At 51.9% G+C, this 22419-nt stretch overlaps 8 protein-coding genes across 8 annotated transcripts; 6 read left to right on the forward strand and 2 right to left on the reverse strand.

Annotated features, from left to right (window-relative positions):
• Positions 1-1477: 1477 nt before the first annotated feature.
• Positions 1478-2233, forward strand: N7532_006506 (HAD family hydrolase; the record flags this gene model as incomplete). Its single annotated transcript, XM_056619000.1, has 1 exon — positions 1478-2233. The coding sequence occupies one exon, from the start codon at positions 1478-1480 to the stop codon at positions 2231-2233; it is 756 nt and encodes a 251-aa protein (XP_056475159.1).
• Positions 2234-3800: 1567 nt separating this feature from the next.
• N7532_006507 (MutT/nudix family protein) lies at positions 3801-5148 on the forward strand (the record flags this gene model as incomplete). The annotated part of the gene is made up of 4 exons (XM_056619001.1): positions 3801-3851; positions 4025-4117; positions 4581-4821; positions 4910-5148. 4 exons carry the CDS (start codon positions 3801-3803, stop codon positions 5146-5148), a joined length of 624 nt encoding a protein of 207 aa, XP_056475160.1.
• A 222-nt stretch (positions 5149-5370) lies between these two features.
• Positions 5371-6333, reverse strand: N7532_006508 (putative NUDIX family hydrolase; the record flags this gene model as incomplete). Its single annotated transcript, XM_056619002.1, has 2 exons — positions 5371-5880; positions 6007-6333. 2 exons carry the CDS (start codon positions 6331-6333, stop codon positions 5371-5373), a joined length of 837 nt encoding a protein of 278 aa, XP_056475161.1.
• Positions 6334-10456: 4123 nt separating this feature from the next.
• Positions 10457-12840, forward strand: N7532_006509 (uncharacterized protein; the record flags this gene model as incomplete). The annotated part of the gene is made up of 2 exons (XM_056619003.1): positions 10457-12661; positions 12724-12840. The coding sequence occupies 2 exons, from the start codon at positions 10457-10459 to the stop codon at positions 12838-12840; spliced, it is 2322 nt and encodes a 773-aa protein (XP_056475162.1).
• Positions 12841-14559: 1719 nt separating this feature from the next.
• Positions 14560-16018, forward strand: N7532_006510 (dolichyl-phosphate beta-glucosyltransferase; the record flags this gene model as incomplete). The annotated part of the gene is made up of 2 exons (XM_056619004.1): positions 14560-15585; positions 15674-16018. 2 exons carry the CDS (start codon positions 14560-14562, stop codon positions 16016-16018), a joined length of 1371 nt encoding a protein of 456 aa, XP_056475163.1.
• Positions 16019-17430: 1412 nt separating this feature from the next.
• Positions 17431-18249, forward strand: N7532_006511 (uncharacterized protein; the record flags this gene model as incomplete). The annotated part of the gene is made up of 1 exon (XM_056619005.1): positions 17431-18249. The coding sequence occupies one exon, from the start codon at positions 17431-17433 to the stop codon at positions 18247-18249; it is 819 nt and encodes a 272-aa protein (XP_056475164.1).
• Positions 18250-19602: 1353 nt separating this feature from the next.
• N7532_006512 (uncharacterized protein) lies at positions 19603-20058 on the forward strand (the record flags this gene model as incomplete). Its single annotated transcript, XM_056619006.1, has 1 exon — positions 19603-20058. The coding sequence occupies one exon, from the start codon at positions 19603-19605 to the stop codon at positions 20056-20058; it is 456 nt and encodes a 151-aa protein (XP_056475165.1).
• Positions 20059-20429: 371 nt separating this feature from the next.
• Positions 20430-22124, reverse strand: N7532_006513 (origin recognition complex subunit 2; the record flags this gene model as incomplete). The annotated part of the gene is made up of 1 exon (XM_056619007.1): positions 20430-22124. One exon carries the CDS (start codon positions 22122-22124, stop codon positions 20430-20432), a length of 1695 nt encoding a protein of 564 aa, XP_056475166.1.
• Positions 22125-22419: the final 295 nt, after the last annotated feature.

Consider the following 22419-nt stretch of genomic DNA (forward strand, 5'->3'; position numbering starts at 1 on the left):
CGGTCGTTGGCTGCTGTGAAAATGAGGTGCGTTTGTGATCCACCAGGTTGACTTGGCCAATCAGGGCGTGGGTGAAGTACAAGGTGGATACCCGTGAATGAATTTTAAGGTAGGGGATGGAGCTCTGCTGGGGACAGCGAGGTAGAAGCAGATGGAATGAGAAGTGGAGTTACTAGTAGTACAAAGTGGGTGTGGGTGGATTCTACGCGTTTCCATGTTTTGCCTATCCTAAGGTAGACTTCTCGCCCATGCCACAGCGTAGATGCTCTAACGGCGAGAAAACCTCTGCCTCTAATCGAAAAAAGCAAAGCAAAAGCATCCGATGATAAAACTAGTTCTGACAGAACTAGTATATGAAGAAAGTGGTCTCTCACAGATGATTGATTACCTTACGTGAGACGTTGGCTTCTGTACGTGCTTAGGCCAACTAAGAGTAATGGTAACAAGCTACTTCGAGGTTCGGCACATACTAGTAGTGTTTTTGACATCTCTGTGATGGTCTCTAGAGGTTAATCTATTCGTACTAGATTCCAGCTCTTTCGAGTAAGTTCTGATTCTAGAATAATATTAGGGCACTTCTCCGTTGAAGTAAATTGGGTCATATCAAGCCCCGCTGGCAAGTCGCAAAATCAGGGCCCAATACGAATATGACGTTCGTACAACCGTGCGGACCGAGTTCAGGCCCTGGCGATGAACACCAGACCTAATACAAAGACAAATGCACGGTCCGCGACTGCATTTTTGTCACGTTGACGTCCGTCCATACCTCACAGACCGACATAGATCATATGTGCTTTAGACTCAAATCGAGCAACAACTTAAAGGCGATCGTGAACACAGTATACTGTAGGCACAGATGGTTCACCTGTGATCCGAGAATCTGCCGAGGGACACAACTTCCTACCCAACCGGTGAGAATTCTAGTGTAACCAGGACCGGGCTTCTGCGACTTTCCACGAGAGCAAAGCCCCACGAGAGCAAAGCCCAGCGCTAAGCTCCGAATCGCCTAGTGGGCGACCTCGTCAATCTGGGCGGTTCTATTGGCGGATTCTCGGGCGGCGCTAGAAATGAAGGTACTGGTACCTTCTGGCGCATACTGCCGCCCATGACGTCGCAGGTAGCTGTACCTCGGGCTTGTCATTACCCCACCCGCACCCGCCCGGTTCCTTCCTCGACGACGCGGTCGTACAGGGTTGTGCCTGTCCTTAAAAGGCATCCCGGTTCCTCCTGTGTGTTGACGGTGCCTTACTGCCGTACCCCGCTCGCCCTTTCTCCCCCTTCCGCCTTCCCTTCCCAACGCCGCGATTTACATCCCTTGAAAAATTGGCCATTGCTCTTCCCTTCATTCAATTCTTCCCACGTCTAGATCAACAAGACTTAGAGATTCCCGGATCTTCTCTCCGCATATCCACCATGCCTAAAGTACGGTGATCCCATTACCCCTCGTCTGCAGACCCACCCGACGCTAACCGGCGACATGCAGATCACCGAGATATTTTTCGACTGCGACAACACCCTCGTCCTGTCCGAGGAGCTGGCCTTCGAGGCCTGCGCCGACCTGGCCAACGAGATCCTCGAAGCAAATGGCATTCCCGACCGCTACACCGGCGACCAGCTCATCAAGGACTTTGTCGGCCAGAACTTCCGCGGCATGATGGTCTCCCTGCAGGCCAAGTATAAATTTGAAATCGAGAAGGACGCCCTGGAGGCCTATGTCAAGAAGGAAGAGGACAAGGTCATTGCGAAGTTGGAAGCCAAGGCTAAGCCCTGTGTCGGCGCCAACGAGGTCTTGGACAAGCTCTTCGCTTCCAAGAAGTACGGTCTCGCTGTCGTTTCCTCGTCGGCGCTCCGTCGCGTGCAGGCATCTATCAAAAAGGTCGATCAGGACAAGTACTTTGATGCGGACAAGGTCTTCAGCGCCGCCACTTCGCTTCCCACGCCGACTACCAAGCCCGACCCGGCCATCTACCTGCATGCCCTGGAGAAGGTTGGCAAGACAGCGGCCGAGACGATTACGGTGGAAGACAGCAAGTCCGGTGCTCTCTCTGCTATCCGGGCTGGCATTCCCGTCATTGCATATGTTGGCAGCTATGATGGCGAGATGCGGGAGGAAATGGGTCAGCGCTTGATGGACCTCGGCGCGAAGGTCCTCATGCGAGACTGGTCTGAGTTCGAGAAATGCCTTGAGTATCTCGAGAACGCTCCCGCTGACATCCCTCAATCGAGCCTGTGATTACCCCGCGTTAAATATCCTCACACACGAATCATGTTAGCAAGCGAAGGTAGTTTGGGAGCTTTATTTGTTTTTGTTGCGTTTTTGGGACTTGTCTTGCGTTCGCCTGGCCTTGGATGCGCCTGTCTGTTTCGCATCCAACTCCTCAAACATCGAAGAGAGATGACTTCAATGTGGGAAATGAAGGGCCTTGGGAGCCCTGTTGACTACTCTAGATCAAGATGTGACCACTTTTTCTTTCTCTTTGCATTACTATTTTATTTGCATAGACAGGTTTCATAGGCAATAAGATACCGAAGTCGTCGATTATTTCAGTGAAGAGCCAAATAGATAACCCAAGATCTCGATTTTGGTAGAAATTTGCGAGCAACCAATAAGGCGTGCGTGGTTCTGATCGCCACACTGTGTAACACAGCCCTCTCCATCTTAGCGTTATCAATCACATCTATCCGCAACGCCTGCAACTCCGCTGCCTCCTCCTGAAAAATGACTCCAACTAATCACATCCCTTGCCATTTTCACATGTTTTCTTTCGTTTCTGCTATTGGGACAACGGAACAGTCGTGGGCCTTTACTAAAACAAGTTCCCCGGCCACTCCCGAGCCGTCCGGGGCAGTGTCTCGTGGAGTCCTCCATTTTCCGTTAGTCTAGAGTGCTTCTGGAATGAAACGTGGGAAAATGGCTCATTTTAAAATCCCTGGTCTCTTGGCTTAAGTGTGTGTGCTAGCCCTGAAAACGATTTATCATGTATTTCTAAGCAGATTGTGGTTGTCTTTGTCTGTGGCTTTGAGGGCTCGGCGTGGTTCGCCTTCGTGTCTAGGTAACTTAGGTTTGCGGGTAATCGAATGGAGATACTAGTATTCAACGCAATTCAAGTGTGCCTGAGAGCCATGAAGGCTCATGGTATGGTTTCATATGGTGGTTTTGTAGGCCATGTGCGTGTAAGGGAAGGGCACACTAAGAGACAGTTTCGAGCTTATTCGAAGACTGCCCTGTGAATTTGTTGGATGATTCTGTTCTTATTTCACAGCTATAAACTCTGAATAGATGAACATCGCTGGACCAATTCAGCTCCGAGAAGGGCAAACAACGCATCCATGGATACAAATTTGCTTACGATTCTATCAAACAAACTATACACTGTACCTTTGTTGTTGTTCGCAGCCTTGTTTGCCCAACTCCCCTGCCAAGCTCACCCCGATTGCCAACGGAACCTGCAGGACAAAGCACATTTCCAAATTTTCCATTACTTTGAATTGTTATGTCCTTATGGCATTTTTTTTTTTTCAAAACGACACTCAAATATGTTCGCAAAGAATGCAGAACAATGTATTTCGTGATTAGATAAGGACCCACCCCGCCTACAGCGTCGAGGCGGCATCACGCCCGCCCCTCATTCCTCCACTCTGCAACAGTTGGAGTAGTCCCCAACCCTAACGACCGCTGCGGCCCAAGGCATACCCCAGGCATACTCCAGGCACCCCAGACTTCGAGTTTAGAAACCTCGACGAGAACAATCGCCCTCGTTTCCGTCAGCTTGCATACACAGCCATACCAATCCGGCAATATGTCGACACCCACACAGGCCAAGTCCACGATCGTTTCACGAGGTCCACTGGTACGCTTCCCTCTGTTTGTTTCTGAGCTCCATTAAACTTCCCCGGCGGAGAAGGCGGTGCGCCAGCAGAAGTAAAACTTCCAGCCCCATCTGTCTCCCTCAATGTACCCAGTCGCTCATTAGATGCTCTCATTCATTGCATTATCGGACTTCTAACTTTGAAACGTCAATAGGACCCGGCCGAAGCTCGCTGGGCTCGATTGGTGAAAACCACCTACACCGATCCCCTCGGCGTTGAAAGAACGTGGGAATCGGCAGAGCGACAGGTAAGATTTGTTTCGTGCCTCATTTTTTTCGGTTGGGTCCCTCTGCATTGTGCATCGTGATTGCTGCCCCTGGCCGAAGAGTATCTGCACCGCCCCGAAAAAAGAGCAGAGCGCGAAATTCGAAATGCGAACAGCCTTGGAAGGGCTGCCTCTCTCCACTCTTATGTCCCCAAGAGTTCAGCCGCATTGTGATTTTCTCAGGTGGTTCGTCTTGCGCGGGCATCAGCTTACAGTGGATCTGGGTATGGGTTGTCATATCGTTAGGCACGCAGCGGAATGTGTGGGGACAGCACGCTGCCGTCAAGCACCGCCATCTTGGGATTGGTTGCCTCAAACCTAACACGGGGCCGTTTCAGGATCTCGCTTTTCTCTTGTGCTCTGTCTCATATGATCTATGCCAAATCAGGGCAGTGATCGGAAACGTCACTTCCGTCTTTGACTTTTCACTAACTGGATTTGCCAGACCCGCCCCGCCAATTGCGAAATCGATGGTGTAGGAATCGTCGCTATCCTGAACAAGCCGTCGGGGCCTGAGCTACTCTTGCAAAAGCAATACAGACCCCCTATTGGCAAGGTCGTCATTGAAGTTCCGGCTGGCCTTATCGATGCTGGCGAGACGCCCGAGCAATGCGCTGTGCGTGAGCTCAAAGAGGAGACCGGCTACGTCGGTGTGGCTGAGCAGACGAGCCCGGTGATGTACAATGGTTTGTGACCCAACAATTTTCCCTCCGGTGTATATGTGACGGCGTGGCTTGATCTACGACGGGATCGACTAATTGTGGACACGTCTAGACCCTGGCTTTTGCAATACCAATCTGAACATGGTTCACGTGCGTGTCGATATGACTCTATCTGAGAATCAGAACCCCAAGCCAGAGCTTGAGGAGAATGAGTTCATTGAGTGCTTCTCTGTGCCGATGGCCTCTTTGTTTGAGGAAACGAAGAGACTGGAACAGGAGGGCTATGCTATCGATGCCCGCGTCGGCACTCTTGCTGAGGGGCTGGAGCTCATGAAGAAGCTCAAGCTATGAATTTCGGTGATGAATTCAGGGGTGACTCTTTGCCAGTGGATTATGTATTCGAACAAAACAGATGAGCTGAAATATCCGAAAGTATGCCCCACAATATTTACCCCGGCCAGTTGTGAAAACAACATTGCTTAACCATATCAACCAATACACTCGAACATAATAAATTTTCACAAAGTTATTCGATGCTTAATATTTTACGAGTGTCAACGTATATGGCCCAGCTCAAATTCTGCCTTCCTGTTGCAACCCTTTGTAGAGCGCCCACGCAGCCAAAGTCTTCCCATCCCTCAACCCTTCCTTCCACAAATCCTCAAGCGGCACAACCTTTAGCGTAATCTTTTCGCCATGCTCCCGCAGTCCAGTCAGCTTTCCCTGCAGCTCCTCAATCTCCTTCCGAGGCATACGCTTCTGGCACAAGAATAACGGAATAAACTCGTCACTACCCCCAGCGGAAGGATACACCGCTTTCTGCAACGTTTCCCCATCCGATTCCTCATTAGAATGTAGAGCCATCGAGGTGAGATCAATCAACTCATCTTGTTTGACAGATAGCCCAGTCTCTTCTTCAATTTCTTTCGCGGCCCCTCCGGCAAAAGTACCGCTACCGTCAAGCATGCCAGCTGGAATCTCAGCAAACGCTAAAGATCCAGCTGGAATACGAGGCTGAATCGTGAGGATGGCCTGTTTCCCTTCTTCCTGAGAGGCAGGGATATCATTTGGTTGCAGGATGAGCTGGAACACGTAGTCAGATGTGGGTTCAGTTCAGTCAAGCACGAAGGGGAATCCCGAATAGGACATCGGTAGGAAACACGCAGACATAATAAAAAGGATAGGAAAAACAACAAGGATACAACTCACCAGCATCCCAACACTGCCCCCTCGCAAAAAGACACTCCCAGGCAACCGCTCCCCAGCACCATTCGACACATCCGCCTTCAGCTTGACAAAGCCCAGCCGGCCCCCGCCAAATCGATCAACCGACTGAATATCAATCTGACGCAGGACATACGGGTCAGAGTTGAACTCGTGCGATGGATCCCGCTGTCGCGCCAAGGACGCCTGCAATGTCGAGACCCAGGTTCTGAATGCAGGGAAAGACTGCAGGTCGTCCTGGGTGATGTCAGGCGTGGAGTTCACGCGGGCATTGAGCCCCGGCAGTGTCCATGTTGATGCCCGTGCCGACATGATGCACCCGCAAGTGGCTTTGAGTATTTGATCTGGGAATATTCCGGGACTGAGTGTCTGTCGCGCGGTTGCGTGCAGTCTTGTGTACATGGATCGGTCGAGTATGATCGTTGATCTCCGGCGGTGAAGAGGTGGCTTTTGAGATCTGCGATCGTGAAGAATAGACGTGATTGTGATTTCAGAGTCTGTGACGATTGGAATTGACGGTTTTTTTTGGATCTAATTTGGTCGTGTTATACGGCGCTGTGAGATGATTGCCAGTTGGTTGCACGGCGGTGGTTGTTGGAGTGTCGTTATTGCTCGACCCTCGGGATGACGTTGTGGTGGAGATGCGGTCTCCATCTATGAAAGCAGCCACGACTGCGAATGCACCACACAGACTGCGGGTGGAATTGATAGGAGTTGATCTGAATAATGGTATTGAATAATATGTTCTTTATGTGTATCGCTGTAAAACGTATTTTTAAAGCATTGTGGTTGATTTTCGTTTGTTTTGCTGTGGTTTACCTCATGCAGTGTGATGATCTGCTGGAATATACCTCCTCGATTTGAATGTATCCGGCTTGAACGCAACCGGCAAACACTACACTAAAAACAACTTGGAGTAACACTATACTTCAATCAAAATTTATCCTAATAGAGCATCTTTCACGATATCAAAATACCGCAAGGCTACTCCAGTGCGCATCCAACCCCGCTTCTAGCTCATCTGACCGTCCCCATGGCCCCATCACCATACCTCTTCACCCTAAACTGATTGACCCCTGACCTCAACGGCTCCTAACACTAAATGCACACTAAGATCCCGCGACAAAAGAACTAGCGGCTGGCTGGCTCTGCCCCTCGGTGCAGCCTAGTGTACCTACCGTAATGTGTGGTCGGCTCAAAAATTGAGACCGGTCGCTCCATAGCCCCAGGGCCAATGAAACATGTTATCACCAGCTCAACGCCAATGACAGCGTTATTTTATGCTTGGGGCTAAAGAATTTTAGTCCGTGCATATGCATCAGGCCCGGCCGCATGGATCATTCGAGTAAAAATCTAGAATTGCCCTGCCGAGCTAGTTTCATGTCTCGGATGCACCATGACACCCCGCTGGTGCTAGTGTCGCATTTCACCCGGGTGAAATCTACTTAGCTTCGGGACCAGCCCCCTCCCTTTGCTCCCTTTCACATCTTCCGCTGTACAGGGATCACATTCGGCCCCTATCCAGTGTCACCCATCGTTCCGCCCTGCCATTCTACATGTGAGCTGATCATGATCATCGCAATCTTGCAGGTTTCAGGATTTGACTACTACGACCTTGTCTACACTGTGTAGGGCGGGGGTGATACCGGTATTTGCGCTTTTTCACCCGGGCGCGGCCACTCCAGAAGGGTACCACCAGCTTATCCTAGCTAGGTCACCCTGAAAGTCACATACTGCTAGTCATTTCTACACTAGTGTAGGTAAAGGTGGGCTTAGTTTGATCGCACGTTCCTCGCAGGATCCATCATGATAACATCCCTGGATGCGCGTTACATCATGGCCTGGACGATGGGCGTTAATCCACGCAGGGGTATCTGTGGCTCGGGGAGTATTGTAGGGGAAGGGGCTATCAGACGAGGAACGGGCTGGTTGCCTGCTGCGAGGTGCGAACCATAGGAATTCGAGTGGTACAGCCTGCAGATACTTGGGGCAGAGCGCATATGATCGACTGCATTGTGATTATATTTTCCGATGCGTTCCAAATCCCGTTTATACTTGATGTAATACATTGGTTCATAGTAGAGTATACTCTACCTCACAGGTGCTAGGTATGAATGTGGAAATCGTGCATTGAGCTACCGTGGAGACCCACCCGCTCAACCCCTACCCGTAACACCCTGCCACGCTGTATGCAAGTATCTTTCTTGTCGCATGCGTAACCGTCGACAGGGATATACTATGAATCAAACCGATTAATTGGCGAGTTGGGCAAGCTCAGATCGGTCACTGTGATGGTAATTTATTTCCCCGGGCCAATTAATAGTGTATGTGGTAGCTGCTGTGGTACAGTGGACTACCCAACGTCTAGATCCAGGGATTTGGAGCTGTCCGCGCTCCGGACTTGGTTGGTATCACGATTCTCACAGCTAGATACTATCACATACTATGAGAAGAGGTCACCGGACAGTGACAGGATTATCGGCGTCTCGCCGTAGGCTGACGTTGGTGATGGACGCTGCGGCCTAGTTTTGACTCGACTATTTTTATTTTTATGACCCACTCCGAGCACCGAGGAATACGAATAGAAAGCATAGAATTGTAGAGTAAGAGACACCGTGCGAGCTGCTCCCCACTGGACAGTAAAGAAATTTGTCATTGTAAGAACGCTGCTATTGATTCCGAGTCATGACCAGAACCCCGGGCGTCCTGGCAGAGTCACAGACAAAGCACAGAGAACCAGGGTATCGGAAAAAGCACACCAACGTGTTCGTGCGTCTCCGAGCGTTCGCTGGCCATGTGTTCTCGCGATACTGGGATACAAGATCATCATCGGAGCTCGCTCGACCCCATGATATCGGCTATCGCGCGATTTGAGAGGGTGTCACGCTCGCGAAGCACCCAGGACACGGCTAGATCTTCCTGACGATAATGAAATCGGAAGCAGGCAGACTGGCGGGTGACTTAGGCCGCGGGCTGGACCCTAGATGCCTTGAGGACGAGGCCCAATGGCCCATTGGGTCTCCTCCATCTTGCCATTCGGATCGGCGTGGGACGTGAACTCTGGGATTTGGCGTCCTGCTGTCGAGATGATTAGTGAGCAAGTGGGACGGGAGTCACGCCCGAAGGTCCCTATTCGCCTTGTCAACCTGAATGGTTTCATGTCTGCTTAGAACAGTGAGCCTAAGGGTAAGGTACCGTTGGTGGTCAGTGCAGGAACAGTCGGTGAGAGGCATCTCGCCTCGGCAGAGCGGTGACTGCCAGATCGGTCTCCACGCAAGGGCATCAAAGAGAAATACCTCACCCAATGAAGACTGAAAGTTCAGTGTGCAAGCAGTAAAGGAAATACAGATTGTCGTAATGGGGGCTTGAGTTTGGTTTCGGTAGTCGCTGTTCTTCCTCATACATGCCCATACCCGGGCTGATGGGACCGCACCGGGTAAGGAGTAGACAGCTGCAGCGTCACTACCTGCGCGCATAAAATGCCGCGGAAAGCTGTCGAATGACCTTACCGCTGGCCCTATCCTTGATGAAATATTTCCAAGGGTTCTGCCGGGCTTCGGCGCATAAGTCACTCTGGAGCTGGGACAGGGCGCATACAAGGCAAACGGAGGGTCGATGACCTCTCAACGAGACCGTGCCTTGTGTTTCTCCTAGATTACTCCAAGGGTGCAAAGGCAGTAGCGTAGGGTAATCATTTCGCCAGCATTATTTCGCTGCAGCCTCTTTTCGGGCGGCTAAGCTGTTTCAGAAACGCGATTCTGGGGCAATTCAGGCTCTGGGAGACTGATCGGGCATTGGGGCGAGACGCCGAAAGAATCCATCACTTTTTGGACCTGGGGCAGGGCGTGAAAAATGTGATGTAAAGACTGGATGTAAAGTACGCTGCCAGTGGATAGTGTACTCTGAGGTATAGGGCTCGCGTCAGCCCAGGCGAAAGGTACAATAAGGCAACCGCAACCATTACGCTGAGTGGACCTGAACCGCACCCTGGCCGCGATAACCTGGCTCGCTTTGTACTTCTGGCAGCCTTACAGCTTGAGAGGCAGCCACCGGAACTGCTATAAAACACGCCCTCCTCAGGCTGCTCTGGGAGTGCAAAAGGAATCCTCCGGATGCTTAGCCAGCCCCTGCGGACGTGAGTTGCCCCCACAGCGCTGAATCGCCCCCTTCAGCCACCCCCATCCGCTCTACTCGCACTACCCGCCTTGCTCGCCTGATTCGCACTGCCCGTTCAGGCGATGGCGAATCGTCCTGGGCCGAGGGGGCAACAAAACAAAATCGATTGTGATCGCTAATTCTGGCACAGATGATGGCCCAGTAAAGCCAACGATGGCCGATTTGAGACCATCACCATCCCTGTCTTGCGGTAAGGAGTCGCGGCGCACCAGAACCGAGCCCCGATTCGGTAAGGCCCTCAGGACCGGCAGAGCATTCCATGAACCCAGGCAAGTTCTGTCCGGTCCGTGTTGCTGTTGCAGAACCCCCTCTAACCCGCCATTCTAGTCCTGGTCGATCGCTCCGTCGTGGTATTCCAGGTCGCCCGGAGCTGTCAATGGCCAGTCGCGGGTTTCGTCCCGCCAGCCCCCCATATTCCAGTGGCCGGCAGTCCGGCCTCATCCCCGACGATTGCACCCAGGAGACGCTCAGCAGTCGTGGCGGCCGGGTCACCAAGCCCTCGTCGCCTCGTACGAGTGTCACCCGCACAGACCGGTTTCGCCGCAAACCGTCCACGCCGCGGGGTCGCCGGACGCCGTCGACGACGCAACATCAGGTTCAAACCCAGCTGCTAAATCAAAATCAGACTCAAAGTCAGAACCAGAGCAACAGTCAGAGTCAGAGTCAGACTCGTAGTCGTCGAGCTCGCTATGAAGAGGCGGCGGAATCCGCACGCTCCGGGGAGCGAAATTATGTGCATAGCCATGGCGATCCCCGAGCAGAGCTTAAGAGATACAATTCGATGCCTAATGTGGTGCTAAGTCCGAATGGAGGTGATGACCAAGGTGGCGAAATGGAACTGGATGAACCCCCATCAAAACAGCTGAAAGTATCACCGACAGTCAAGCATCCTGCAAGTCAAGGGCAGGAACAGGAACAAGAGCAGGAGAAGGAGCAGAAAATGCTCTCTGCAGACTCCCCCGCTCCGCACAGCCAATATGCCATGGTCAAGCAGCTGGACACCAACCCTATCGGCGACGACCAATTGGCCCAGGAAGTGCGGACTATCTATCGGGGTCTGGCCATGGTCGAGCACAAGTGCATGAAAATCGACAAGGAGCAGGCTGAGTCCAAGGCGGAGCTGAGCGCCCCTCAATGGCAGGCTTTGATTTCTATACATAGCACCCTGCTTCATGAGCACCACGATTTCTTCCTAGCCTCACAACATCCAACTGCTAAGCCTGAACTCAAAATGCTTGCCGAAAAATACTCCATGCCAGCAAGGATGTGGCGGTACGGGATCCATTCGTTCTTAGAAGTGCTGCGACAACGACTGCCCGGCTCGCTGGAGTATATGCTCAATTTTATATACGTCGCCTACAGCATGGTGACTCTGTTGCTGGAGAATATCCCGGATTTTCAAGAGACCTGGATCGAGTGTCTGGGGGACTTAGCGCGGTACCGCATGGCGATTGAGGAGTCGGATATGAGGGATCGGGAAGTCTGGGCTGCCGTCTCACGATACTGGTACAATCAAGATGCCGACCTGAGTCCCGATGTGGGCCGAATTCAACATCATTTGGCCGTGCTCGCTCGCCCGGATGTTCTCGCCCAGCTCTTCTACTACACCAAGGCCTTGGTCTGCGTGCGTCCATTCCCCAATGCCCGCGAGAGCATTATCCTACTCTTCAGCGGCTTTCGCGGACAGCAGTATACTCTGGCACCAGCTTTGATTGCAACACATAGTGTGATTTTCAACAAAGGTTCGCCCACTCAGTTCGTGACTTTGGCAAATAACTACCTGGCTATTCTACGACGAGATATTCCCCGGCTGGATCGAAAAGGGCAAGAGGGCGTCTTTGTCATGTCTAGTAATTTTGCGGCAATTCTTCAGTACGGTGAACCGGAGCGCGTGATGGCAATGGAGTTCTCCCAGACACAACATACTGCCGAAACGGCATATGAGCTTGCCCTTCACTGGACCGGCAATGATAACACCGAAATGATACACAACCCTGCCGAAGTTATCTCGCAGGCACTTTCAGAGACGGCTATCCGGGGAAGTGCTCTTGCATTTCACTCTCTGTCTATATTCCTGGACTACTGGAATGATCAGAGTGCACATCCGGGTATCCACACTTCACTGGCGTTCATCTGGTGCTTAGCCATCCACCCACTCGCCATGCAGCAACTCGAACCGATGATCCCGTGGCTCAAAATAGTTCAATATTTGAACACTCAATTCCTTCCTGACACCAATCTCGAAGCTATTGCGAGAAATTCTTACCCTGAGCTGGGCGATGGTCTCCCGCGACAGTTGCCTGAAGACTTCTTCATTCGAGGCCAATCGTGGAGTCAGCTGTACTACTCGGCGACCTTTTTTGACGGAGCACCACCGGAGGAAGATAGGCCCTTCATTGAGAAGAGCGGCATGGACAGGCCAAGACGGCACCGATGTCTGTGGCTGGGAGTTCGGATATCAACGGTTTGTGCAAATATCCCGACAAGCAATGTCAATGCCTCAACAACCTAACAATTTCGCTGCAGTTCAACCGCTGGATAACATATAACTGCCTTCGCCCCGAAAAATTCGAAGCAACACAACTCGCACATGACTACGCCCCATTCGCCGCAACATGTGGCGGCCTCGACAGCAAATCTTGACTTGCATCTGCAACTCGGAACAGTCTCCCCAGGATTGACGCTGATCCATCTTCATCCGACATAGTAGACCACGACATGCTCGCAGCGTGAACAGAAAACATAATACGAAAGCGCCCAGCTGTGCTTTCTATAAAAGATATTGGTGTATCTCTTGGGGGAAACTGGCAGGAGGAACCGCTTGACTCTTATCGTAACTGGATCTGGACATTCCAAACCTACCTTGACATATGGACCGCTCGTTTCGTTATTTTCCTTACATACACGGAGTCTTTCAATATAGTCGCCACGGCTACTCGACAGATCACACGAAACAGAAATCATGAGCCACGAATGGAAGCCGCGGATGATCAGTTCCCCTCTGATCTGGATCTTTTTCTGGAAACATTACGACGGAGCCGTCCCATCTATTCAACTGGATCCCTGGTTCCTTCCTACGGACAATGCCTCTTCGGACTATCTTGTGGAAAGTCCCGGACGATCAAATCCAAATCCAGGAATTGGCTTGACCTTGCCATCGAAGTCAGACCGCGAACCTCGTGGTCCTTACCCGGCTACTTGTGGCAGTACCCATGTACTGCTACATCGGAATAGACAGTCGATGTGCTCGTTATTTGAATGGTACTTGCGAGACTCTCGGACGGAGTCGGGAACCAGAAATACTGACATGAGGAAAGGCACTGCAGTGAGAGCTGGTGAGCCAGAGGAGGTGGCGGTATGTCCTGCCCAGGAATGCCGATTCGAGTGTTTTCTTGTTACATTATTGCTTTTGTTTTGCGTTGGGTCGGCCATCTGCTTTTGAACGATATCCAACTTCGCATAGCCTCATTACTTGCCTAAAGATCGCATCTTTATGGAATTGTTGTGTCTTTGTCTAACTTAGTTCATATCAGCGGATTGCATGGCTTCCGACCGTGCTTGCACGATTTCACGAATCAAATATACCTCGACTTATGTAGCTTTGATCATTTGTAAGGTGCTGATGTAAACTTTTAGTGTACGAGCTCTTGGAGAGTGTAAGTTGCAACGGCGGCGATTGGCCGCACTTTGTCGAGTGGAGTCGGCTTGCAGATGAGTTTCGGCCCCATCTCCACCAGTCCGTTTGGGGGTACGTACAACACCACGACGATGAGATTTCTAGTATTGCAGCACTGCCTCTGCGGGAGACGTGTGCTGCGTGGTAATTTGTTTGCCTTGTCTAGACAACTCTGATTATTTGAGTAATTCTTCTATATTTCCATCATAGTTCAGTGGACGCTCACATTGAGATCGATTAGCTGTTCGACCATAGATACCCTTCCTTGCTTGGCACCTTGATGCTAGTAGCTGTCAGTAAAATCGCAATTGACTCTGAACAAATCAGAAACACCCCATTTAACAAATCCTTTATTCTCAAACACTCCCACCTCGCATTTCGTAGGGGAAATCCCCCGGGGTGACATTCCCCCGCTCCACTCGAGTTTATTTTAGGCGCGCCAAACTTGCGGCTTGCGCGTTGTCGAAAGGCCAAGCTGGCGATTATCTCCAACTGCAACCTCCCTCCTCCCCCAGACAGGGTCCGCCCAATTTCCTTTACGCAGCGTTTGCATGGCCTTTTGAGTTGTTGGCATCGCATGGCCGAGTAAATCGCCTTGTCAATTCCCCCTCGCGTCTCTTGGTTCGCACCCTCTCCCCGTCTCGCCCGCGCCCGCCTTCGCGGCGCCTCAACCGCGGTCACCCACCATGGCGGAGTCCTGGAGCGGCATTTGTCACCAGTGTGTGAGCACGGTAGCGGCTGTACCTGCGTCAATTCTGCTCGTTGCGTTTCTCTCCACGGGGCTTGGTTTGTTTGTCCTGGTGAGTCGTACCCTCCGCGCCGGTCCTGCGACAGCTGCGCAGATCGAGCTGTGTGACGCTGGCTGCCGTGCCAATTCATTGAGGACTCAACATCACTATTTTGCTCATACTGACCTATCCTTCTTGCAGTTCTACCTCTTCGTCTCCTTCGTCGCGCCAGTCCCGCGAAAGCCCCTTCCCGAAGAAAAGAAGTACAAGACCCTCTCCAAAGATGGAGCCATCACAACCCCCGAGAAGCTCCCCTGCTGGCTCGACACCCTCAAATCATTGAAAGAAACCCGCCCAACCGAAAAACACGTATCCATCGAACCAGCCGAGCTATTCATGTCCGTCGTTGTCCCCGCCTATAACGAAGAGGACCGACTCCCGGGCATGCTCGAAGAAGCGGTCAACTACCTGGAACACATGTACGGGACATTAGGCAAGTCGAACGGGGCAGACGCGGTCGAAACTCGGTCGATGCGCAAGCGGAAACCGAACGACGACTCATCGAACGGTCATGCCACGGGCTCGGCATCGGACCGAGGATGGGAAATCGTTATTGTCTCCGACGGCTCGACGGACCGCACTGAGGAGGTGGCTTTCCGCTTTGCGAAGGATCACCAGCTATCGCTCCATCCAAAGGGGAATGCGGGGCCCTGGACGCCGCAGGTCCACGAAGGCGTTCATATCCCGCCTGGCACTATTCGTGTTGTGAGCTTGACTCATAATCGGGGGAAAGGCGGTGCCGTGACGCATGGGATGCGCCATGTTCGGGGACGGTATGTAGTTTTTGCGGATGCGGACGGTGCGAGTAAGTTTGGGGATCTTGGTAAGCTGGTTACAGCTTGTCAGGAGATTGAGGATGAGGATGGTCGTGGGGTGGCTGTTGGTTCGCGGGCCCATATGGTGGGCAGCGAGGCTGTTGTCAAGGTGAGTCTCTTATTGAGTATTTGAAGCTCGGGGTCCGAGTCTGAGTTCGAAGGGCCTAATCAAGGTTGATATGCTAACATCCATCCAGCGATCCAAGTTGCGCAACTTCCTCATGCACTCCTTTCACTTGATTCTGTGGCTCATGACGCCGCCCAAGACGGCCACCGTCAAGGACACACAGTGCGGATTTAAACTCTTCTCCCGCGCCGCACTGCCCTACATCGTGCCATACATGCACTCCGAAGGCTGGATCTTCGATGTCGAGATGCTCATGCTGGCCGAGTTCGCCCAGATCCCCGTCGCCGAAGTCCCCATTGGATGGCGCGAGGTCACGGGCAGCAAGCTGAATGTCATCTATGACAGTATAGGCATGGCGTGGGGGTTGGCGGTCCTCCGGGCCGCCTGGTCTCTGGGCGTGTATAGACAGAGATGAAAACTTGAAACAGGCAGTGCAGGTCATTTACATTGTTCCACCTCTAGCATCCAAGCATATCATTATCTCGTGATTTTCTAGGCGTTTCTCGGTCAATTATCCATATAGGGCTCTTGGCTCTCCTCCTACAGGTAGCACTGTTTCAGGGCGATACCTAAAGTACATATCACAGCGGGTATACAGACATTGGACCCAATCTACCGTACTATGCAGATCGTATGTTATCAAGACCCGAGATGTCATGGGTCCTCAGGATCCCTGGTTCTGGTTCTCGGGATGCGTTCGCAAGTAGTGGAACCACTGCATCAGCCGATCTCCGACGATCGTTCTCTTCCCTCCGATCAAGGAGCATTACCACAACGGTAGAGCTACACCTAGATCTACTAGTAGGGGGGTCATTTCTCACCCCCTCATCAAGCTCATGCTCATACAGACGTCGCCATCGCACCGTGCGGGACGCCCTATAACCCAATCTGCGTCGAATAAGTTTGAATCAAGACGAACTGAATGGGTTCGGCCCGCCAGTAGAAACCATGCTTTTGCATCGATACGCGCAGGTAACGATTTCCATCTCTGCAGAACGCCGATCTTTTCGTCGCGGTGGTGGTGGAATGCAAGGTTATCCCATGAATCCACAGCATCGGGTCTCTTTCGTCCCTTTTGTTCAACCCTCCCTTTCACCCGTCTGCCCCGATCACGCACATATCTCCTTCGCGGCCCCCTCTGTTGATGTCCTGAAAATAGCAGAGTAGTGTGTGCATCATGAGGAATAGATATCCGCCCGCCTTGGCTTTCTGGTAGGTCCATCGCGACATCGTGGAGTTTCATTCTTGATTTGCAAAAAACGTGGCCGCGCATGATCGTTTACTGTTTGCTTGGTCGGTGATTTGATAGTTGCCACGATGAGCTGGCTTGTGTATAGGAATGCTGTATTCATTGTATCACTTGCGTACAGGGGCCGATCATCTGAGTTCGGGACTGACGTTTTGTTCTTGGCCGGACGTCAGCCCATGGTTCGATGGGCATTTCCCGTCGGCTTGCCGGCTCGATGGGTCAATCGTCCGAGCAAAGTAAATTTTTTTTCCTGGAAATGCCGCCATCGCCAGTTTCGACCGTCTCCGATTCAGGGCGAACTCGGCTTTTGCTGCATTAGTTTGAAAAAAGGGTCAAATCGCCAGCACGTAGATTGTCTCAGTTAGCTGGGCGTACCTGCAGAAATACTTCCGTCATTTGTATTACACGTTTGCGAATAAAAAAAGGTGTACAAAGAGCCGCCACGTTCTCCAGGAAGTCCTCCGGTTTCTCGCCACCGACTTCCGACGACGTTTTTAATTTTGAGTTCTTTCAGAAAGAAATTTATTTCACGGGCTCATCCTATACCTTTATTTTCTTTCTTTTTGCCAGCTTTGAAAATGGGACAAAAGCGAAATAACATCCCACCCAAGACCTCGTTCTTGCAATTACCGCCCGAGCTTCGTCTGAGGATCTACGAAGAAGCTCTCATCTGTCCAAATGACTATGTCGACAAGCCGATGATAGTCATTCAGGATCGCGGCAATGTCTTCACCACACGCGGCAAGTATAGAGCCATGTCAATGTGTCCGAGCTGGCAAGGTGATGATGGCACAGCACGCAAGCTGCTAGGCCTTAATCACCAGATCCACGACGAAACAGAAGACTTCCTATACTCTCAACACACATTATTCTTCCGGAACTCGTTTGATCTCGACCGAATAGGACAGTTCCTCGACACGCTGAGCCGTACAGCACGCCATCGGATTCGCAGCGTCGGATTCGAAATATTCTTCTTCGTCCATGCCGAGCCAGGTGTCCCCAAACGGACCATGAAGCAGTACGCCCGCGCTAGCAAAATCCTTGCAGAAAGACTCCCCCGATGGAAGAGTGTCTTTTTCTACCTCGATCCACGATTCTACTATCCCTCCACCCAAGCCGGAGGCGGGAAAGGCAAAGGTCCTGCTCGCGGTGTCCTCGATCTAGCGACTCGTTTCGGGGTGGTGTGCAACGATGTCACCTTCTCCCCTTTACCAGAGAGCGATCACCATCTCCTTGAGGAGGCCCAGCAAATCGTCTGGCGAAGTAGCTCGCCGGACCGGCGCGCTCCGGGCGAGAGCCGCCGATCGATGAAGTGTTCTTCACAAGATCCAAACGAAGATGATCTTGAAGGGTACTTTGCGTCGATGTCTATCCACCACCGGCCGATTCATTTGTGATCAGGACAGCGTCTTGAGACGTCATTGGTGGATCTGCGAGTGGCTTTGCCGAAGCATCTTCGTTATGCGGTATGGCACTTAGATGAGAGGATGAAGGGGGTGGGATCGGCTATTTGGAAGGAATGGTTGGGTGCGCGGACCTGCATTTGCAGAGGTGTTTGCGCGCTGCCAATGTGACGTCCGAGCGTTGGTTCTACACACCTGACTTCCACTTGCTCGTCTGCATGGCATCGACGCTAGTGCAGTGTGGTTTGAAGGGTATATTGCCTGTTTTGGTTTCTTCAGCGTTGAGAGTTTGGGAATGGACTTTTTTGCATTCTTGGGATTTGATTCAGCGGGTTGCTTTGCATGGATTGGTTATGATGATTACGCCTCTCTTCAATGACATCTCTACTACATTTATCTGGTACAGTAAAATGGCCCTGGTAGATTTTCTAAGTGGGTACTCGAGTACCGATAAAATGGTATTACTCACATGAGGAAGGGACGTTTTAAGCGCTTTGAAGTAAAAGTCCTTGAAAAGGACAAACACCCCAAGACAGCAGAATACTCTAAACCCAGATACATGTAAAATTGGACAGCAAGAGAAGATCCCTTTCCATTGGTAAGTGACCACGTAGATGATCTGGTAAGTGACCGGGTAAGAACTTGGAACCAGGTGGGGGGTAGTATGCGGCGTCCAAAGGAAGAAGAGCATGGTGGGTGTGCTGTTTAATTGATCTCCTTTGAATACCTAAGGGTACCTTGTCTGTTCTCAAAACTCCCACTCCATATGAGGTATCCAAGCACAATTAGCATAACATCGCAGCACGGACTGTTCTGCCTGTGATTTAGAGGTCGAACCCTGTTGCTCCTCAGCCATGATCAGTATGTCCGGGATCAGATTTGTGGAAAGTAATTTCGAAATCTGCCTGTACCTGATCCTTATGCCTAGTGCCAATTATAACACCTTTTTCCGCAAGATAGAAAGTATGCTATACTGGGTGTGGCGATGTGTTTATTCGACTCATGCGTCGCGTTAGGTTCGGGTGGTTGAAGCTTCCAACCATTCAAATCTCAATGACTCGCACTTCCGCAGTCAACATTGTAGCTTCGGCTAATTTTTCTTCCTGCATCCATCTAGTTACTGTAATCACTCAGCTAAATTCAATATTTGAGATGATCCAGTGAATCAATATCTGCCTGTTCCCTAGGGTAGAGCATCTGGAATGTATACAACAGGCAACCAATCTGCGCCCGCGGCCCGCCCACCTGTGACCGCCTATGACATCACGCAGCATCTACAGCTCTGAAGGGAGCTCAACCTCCTCTCCTCCAATCCTCCTCTCACAACCATCATCAACAACAATCGCAATGGCACTCCCCCTCTTCTCCCGACTCGGCCTAGGCGTCGGCCTTGGTGTCACCGCCGCAACCCTCCACCCCCTCTCGCCCTTTCGGACCGCCCCCATGCAATGCCAATACACTGCACCCTACTACCGCCCTGAGACGCAGGCCAACGTGGAGACCGGATGGGCCGTGAAGCCCGAGGACCCGATTCTTCAGAAGCAGGGAAAAACGGGCTTGGCGCAGCGCAGTGGATTCATGACGAAGGAGAATATGCGCCAGGTTAGTCTGGGTAGTGTGCTAGGTCTTGTTGCGGGGGTGGGATTGCGGGCGTTTTCGAAGGCGCTGGTTGTTCTGCTGGGAATGGGCGTCGTTCTTATTGAGGTTTGTTATTCCTCCTCGTTCTCGTTTGAGACTCGGTACACCGGCACAGTGGATTTGCGGCTGGGTTTTAACTGGGACATGTCTCTTGCTCGAGTTTAACGCTGACACGAACGGTGAGTGTAGTATGCGGCATCGAAAGGCTACAATATCCTTCCTCTGAATCGACTGCAAAGATACGTTAAGAATGTCGACTTGCGTCGGTCTATGTCTGAATACCGGCCTTTCAAGATTAGTTTCGGGATGACAATGGCTCTCGCTGCTTTCGCGCAATTTTAGGGAACAGGGCATCTGTTTGTAAATAAAAATCCTAGAAGGTTTTAAGTTCTGCGGTCTACGACACCGTGGAATGAATCCACTCATCGGTGCTACGAAGCACTTCCAATGTAAATTGGTCAATATATTTCATACAGGGGTATCATGACAGCGATCGGCTCCACAGGCTTCGGGGATCAAATAAGGTATACTCGATCTTATCCCAGCACCAGGTCCTCCAGCACACCTTCCATTTCGTCGCGAGACAGTGGTACGCCGAGGATTTCCATACCGCTGGGATCCATTCGCGAAGTGATCATTTGATGGTCGTGGAATTCCTTCAGCAAGGTGCGGAACATCATCTCGGAAGATGCAATGAACTCCTCCGTTGCCTTTTGGTACAGCAGGCGGAACTCAATGCCATTCTCTTCGCCCGCCTTACCGCCAGAACCGTCGCCGGTTCCCTCGTCGTCGGACTGGTGGCCGTCGTCCATCACAGTAATCACTTCTGTCAGCAGGAGTCGGTAGAGGTTGCGAGCATTCTCTGGAAGACTCTTCAGAACGAAGCCCACACCCTCTTTGCCACCAATGCGACGGCCCTTCCGACCAAGTAGTTCGTGGACTTCTTCCACAACGTCTGCCTCGACGGCAAAGGGGAAAAAGGTAGTACTGTCATGGAACACCAGGTTCAGATGGTCCCGTACACTGATGTCCCACATGACGGGGAAATTGGGGGTATCAGCCGTAAGAAGAAGTCGGATACGCGGTGTAGCAGCGAGACGACTGAGAAGGGCTTGGTTGGCAGCACGTCGGAGAGGCGGCGCATCGACAGAGTTGATAAGGACTGTGATGGGCGCGAGGTTCGGTCGAGCCTTTAACGCTGATTGTAAAAGTTCGAGCACCTCCGTCGGCTGCGCACCCAGCTTGGAGGGTAGTTCATCGCCCAAAATCGCAGAGGCGATGGTAGCGAAAATCGATCGAATGGAGATACCGGGTGTATAACCATTTACGATAATTATAGATGGCGGGCTCCCTGGTGCGGATCGATGATACAGCCAGTCGGCAAACTGCTGGACCAGTCTGCGCTTCGATCCGTAACCAAATAGACAGATATTGAACCCTTGCTCCAGCTCAAAGTACCACTGCGGGAATGATCGGTGGTGCAACGACAGCAAATATTCCTTCTCGTCCTTGCAAGGATCGACAAATTGACCCAATTTCTCGAAATACTCCTCATGTGTCAACAGCGGGACCTTGTTCAAGGTTGTGTTGGATGTCTTGGTCGTTCCAGCACGGTTCTGGAAGAAATAGCGCTCATGCGCCGGCAGCTCGCCTTCTGGGGTCGGAGATCGCTTATTCCTTGCTCCTTTCGGTCGACCCGCTCGGCGCTTGGGGGCTTTCGCTTCTGTCCCTGCTGGCTTCTCCGCGCCATCGGCCTCAACCGTCTCCATGACTGTGTCGCCGGCCTTGTCGACTTGCGGCTCATCATCTTGGAGAATCTCCGCCGCCAGTTGTTCCGATCCATCCCACTCGCCATCTTCATCCTGTTCGAATAAAACGCGCGCACTTTTCTTCTTCGCCGATCGATCTGCATTCTTGATGCGGGACGGAGTCGCAGCTGTCGTGGATTTGGGCTTCGTGGGCGTAGCAAAAAGTGACCGGGCTTTCGACTTCTGTGACGGCGTCCTCAATCCCGATTCCCTGAGCGGAGTTGCGGCGACACCATTTGTCTTCTTGGGTGTCGATTGGCCATTCGGCACAGGAGGCAGTTCGTAGGTGTCATCGTCGTTCGGAGGAGGGTGTTGGCCGTTAAGGGCGCCATTCGCCTGCTGGAGAGCCGTCCGTGGTCTCTTCGGGGTTGAGACGGCCGGATGCTCATTTTCCAGGCCGGAATCCGACAGCTTGCGCTTCATGGTTGGTGAGTCAGAGGACGTTTCTGGATTGAGAGGGCAATGGGGAAGGGAAGCAACACTTACTACCATCAGATCCAAGGAATGTATACAGGGACGCGACGCAAGGGGAGCCTTAGCCTTGGCTGGAGGGGGGGGCTCTTTTCGAAGGGCTGTTTCAGCGTGTCATGCACGATGCAGTGTAGTACAGAGCAGTCACGGATCTTCCCTTGAAATGCGAGAATTGACGCGGTGTCTAGACAGAAGGCAGGACAGAGATAGAGGCTCGGTGGAGTTTCCAATGATTAAACGCGCGGGT

Source organism: Penicillium argentinense (genome assembly GCF_028826775.1).
Source record: "Penicillium argentinense strain IBT 30761 chromosome Unknown utg000005l_segment0_segment0, whole genome shotgun sequence".
Taxonomy (NCBI): domain Eukaryota; kingdom Fungi; phylum Ascomycota; class Eurotiomycetes; order Eurotiales; family Aspergillaceae; genus Penicillium; species Penicillium argentinense.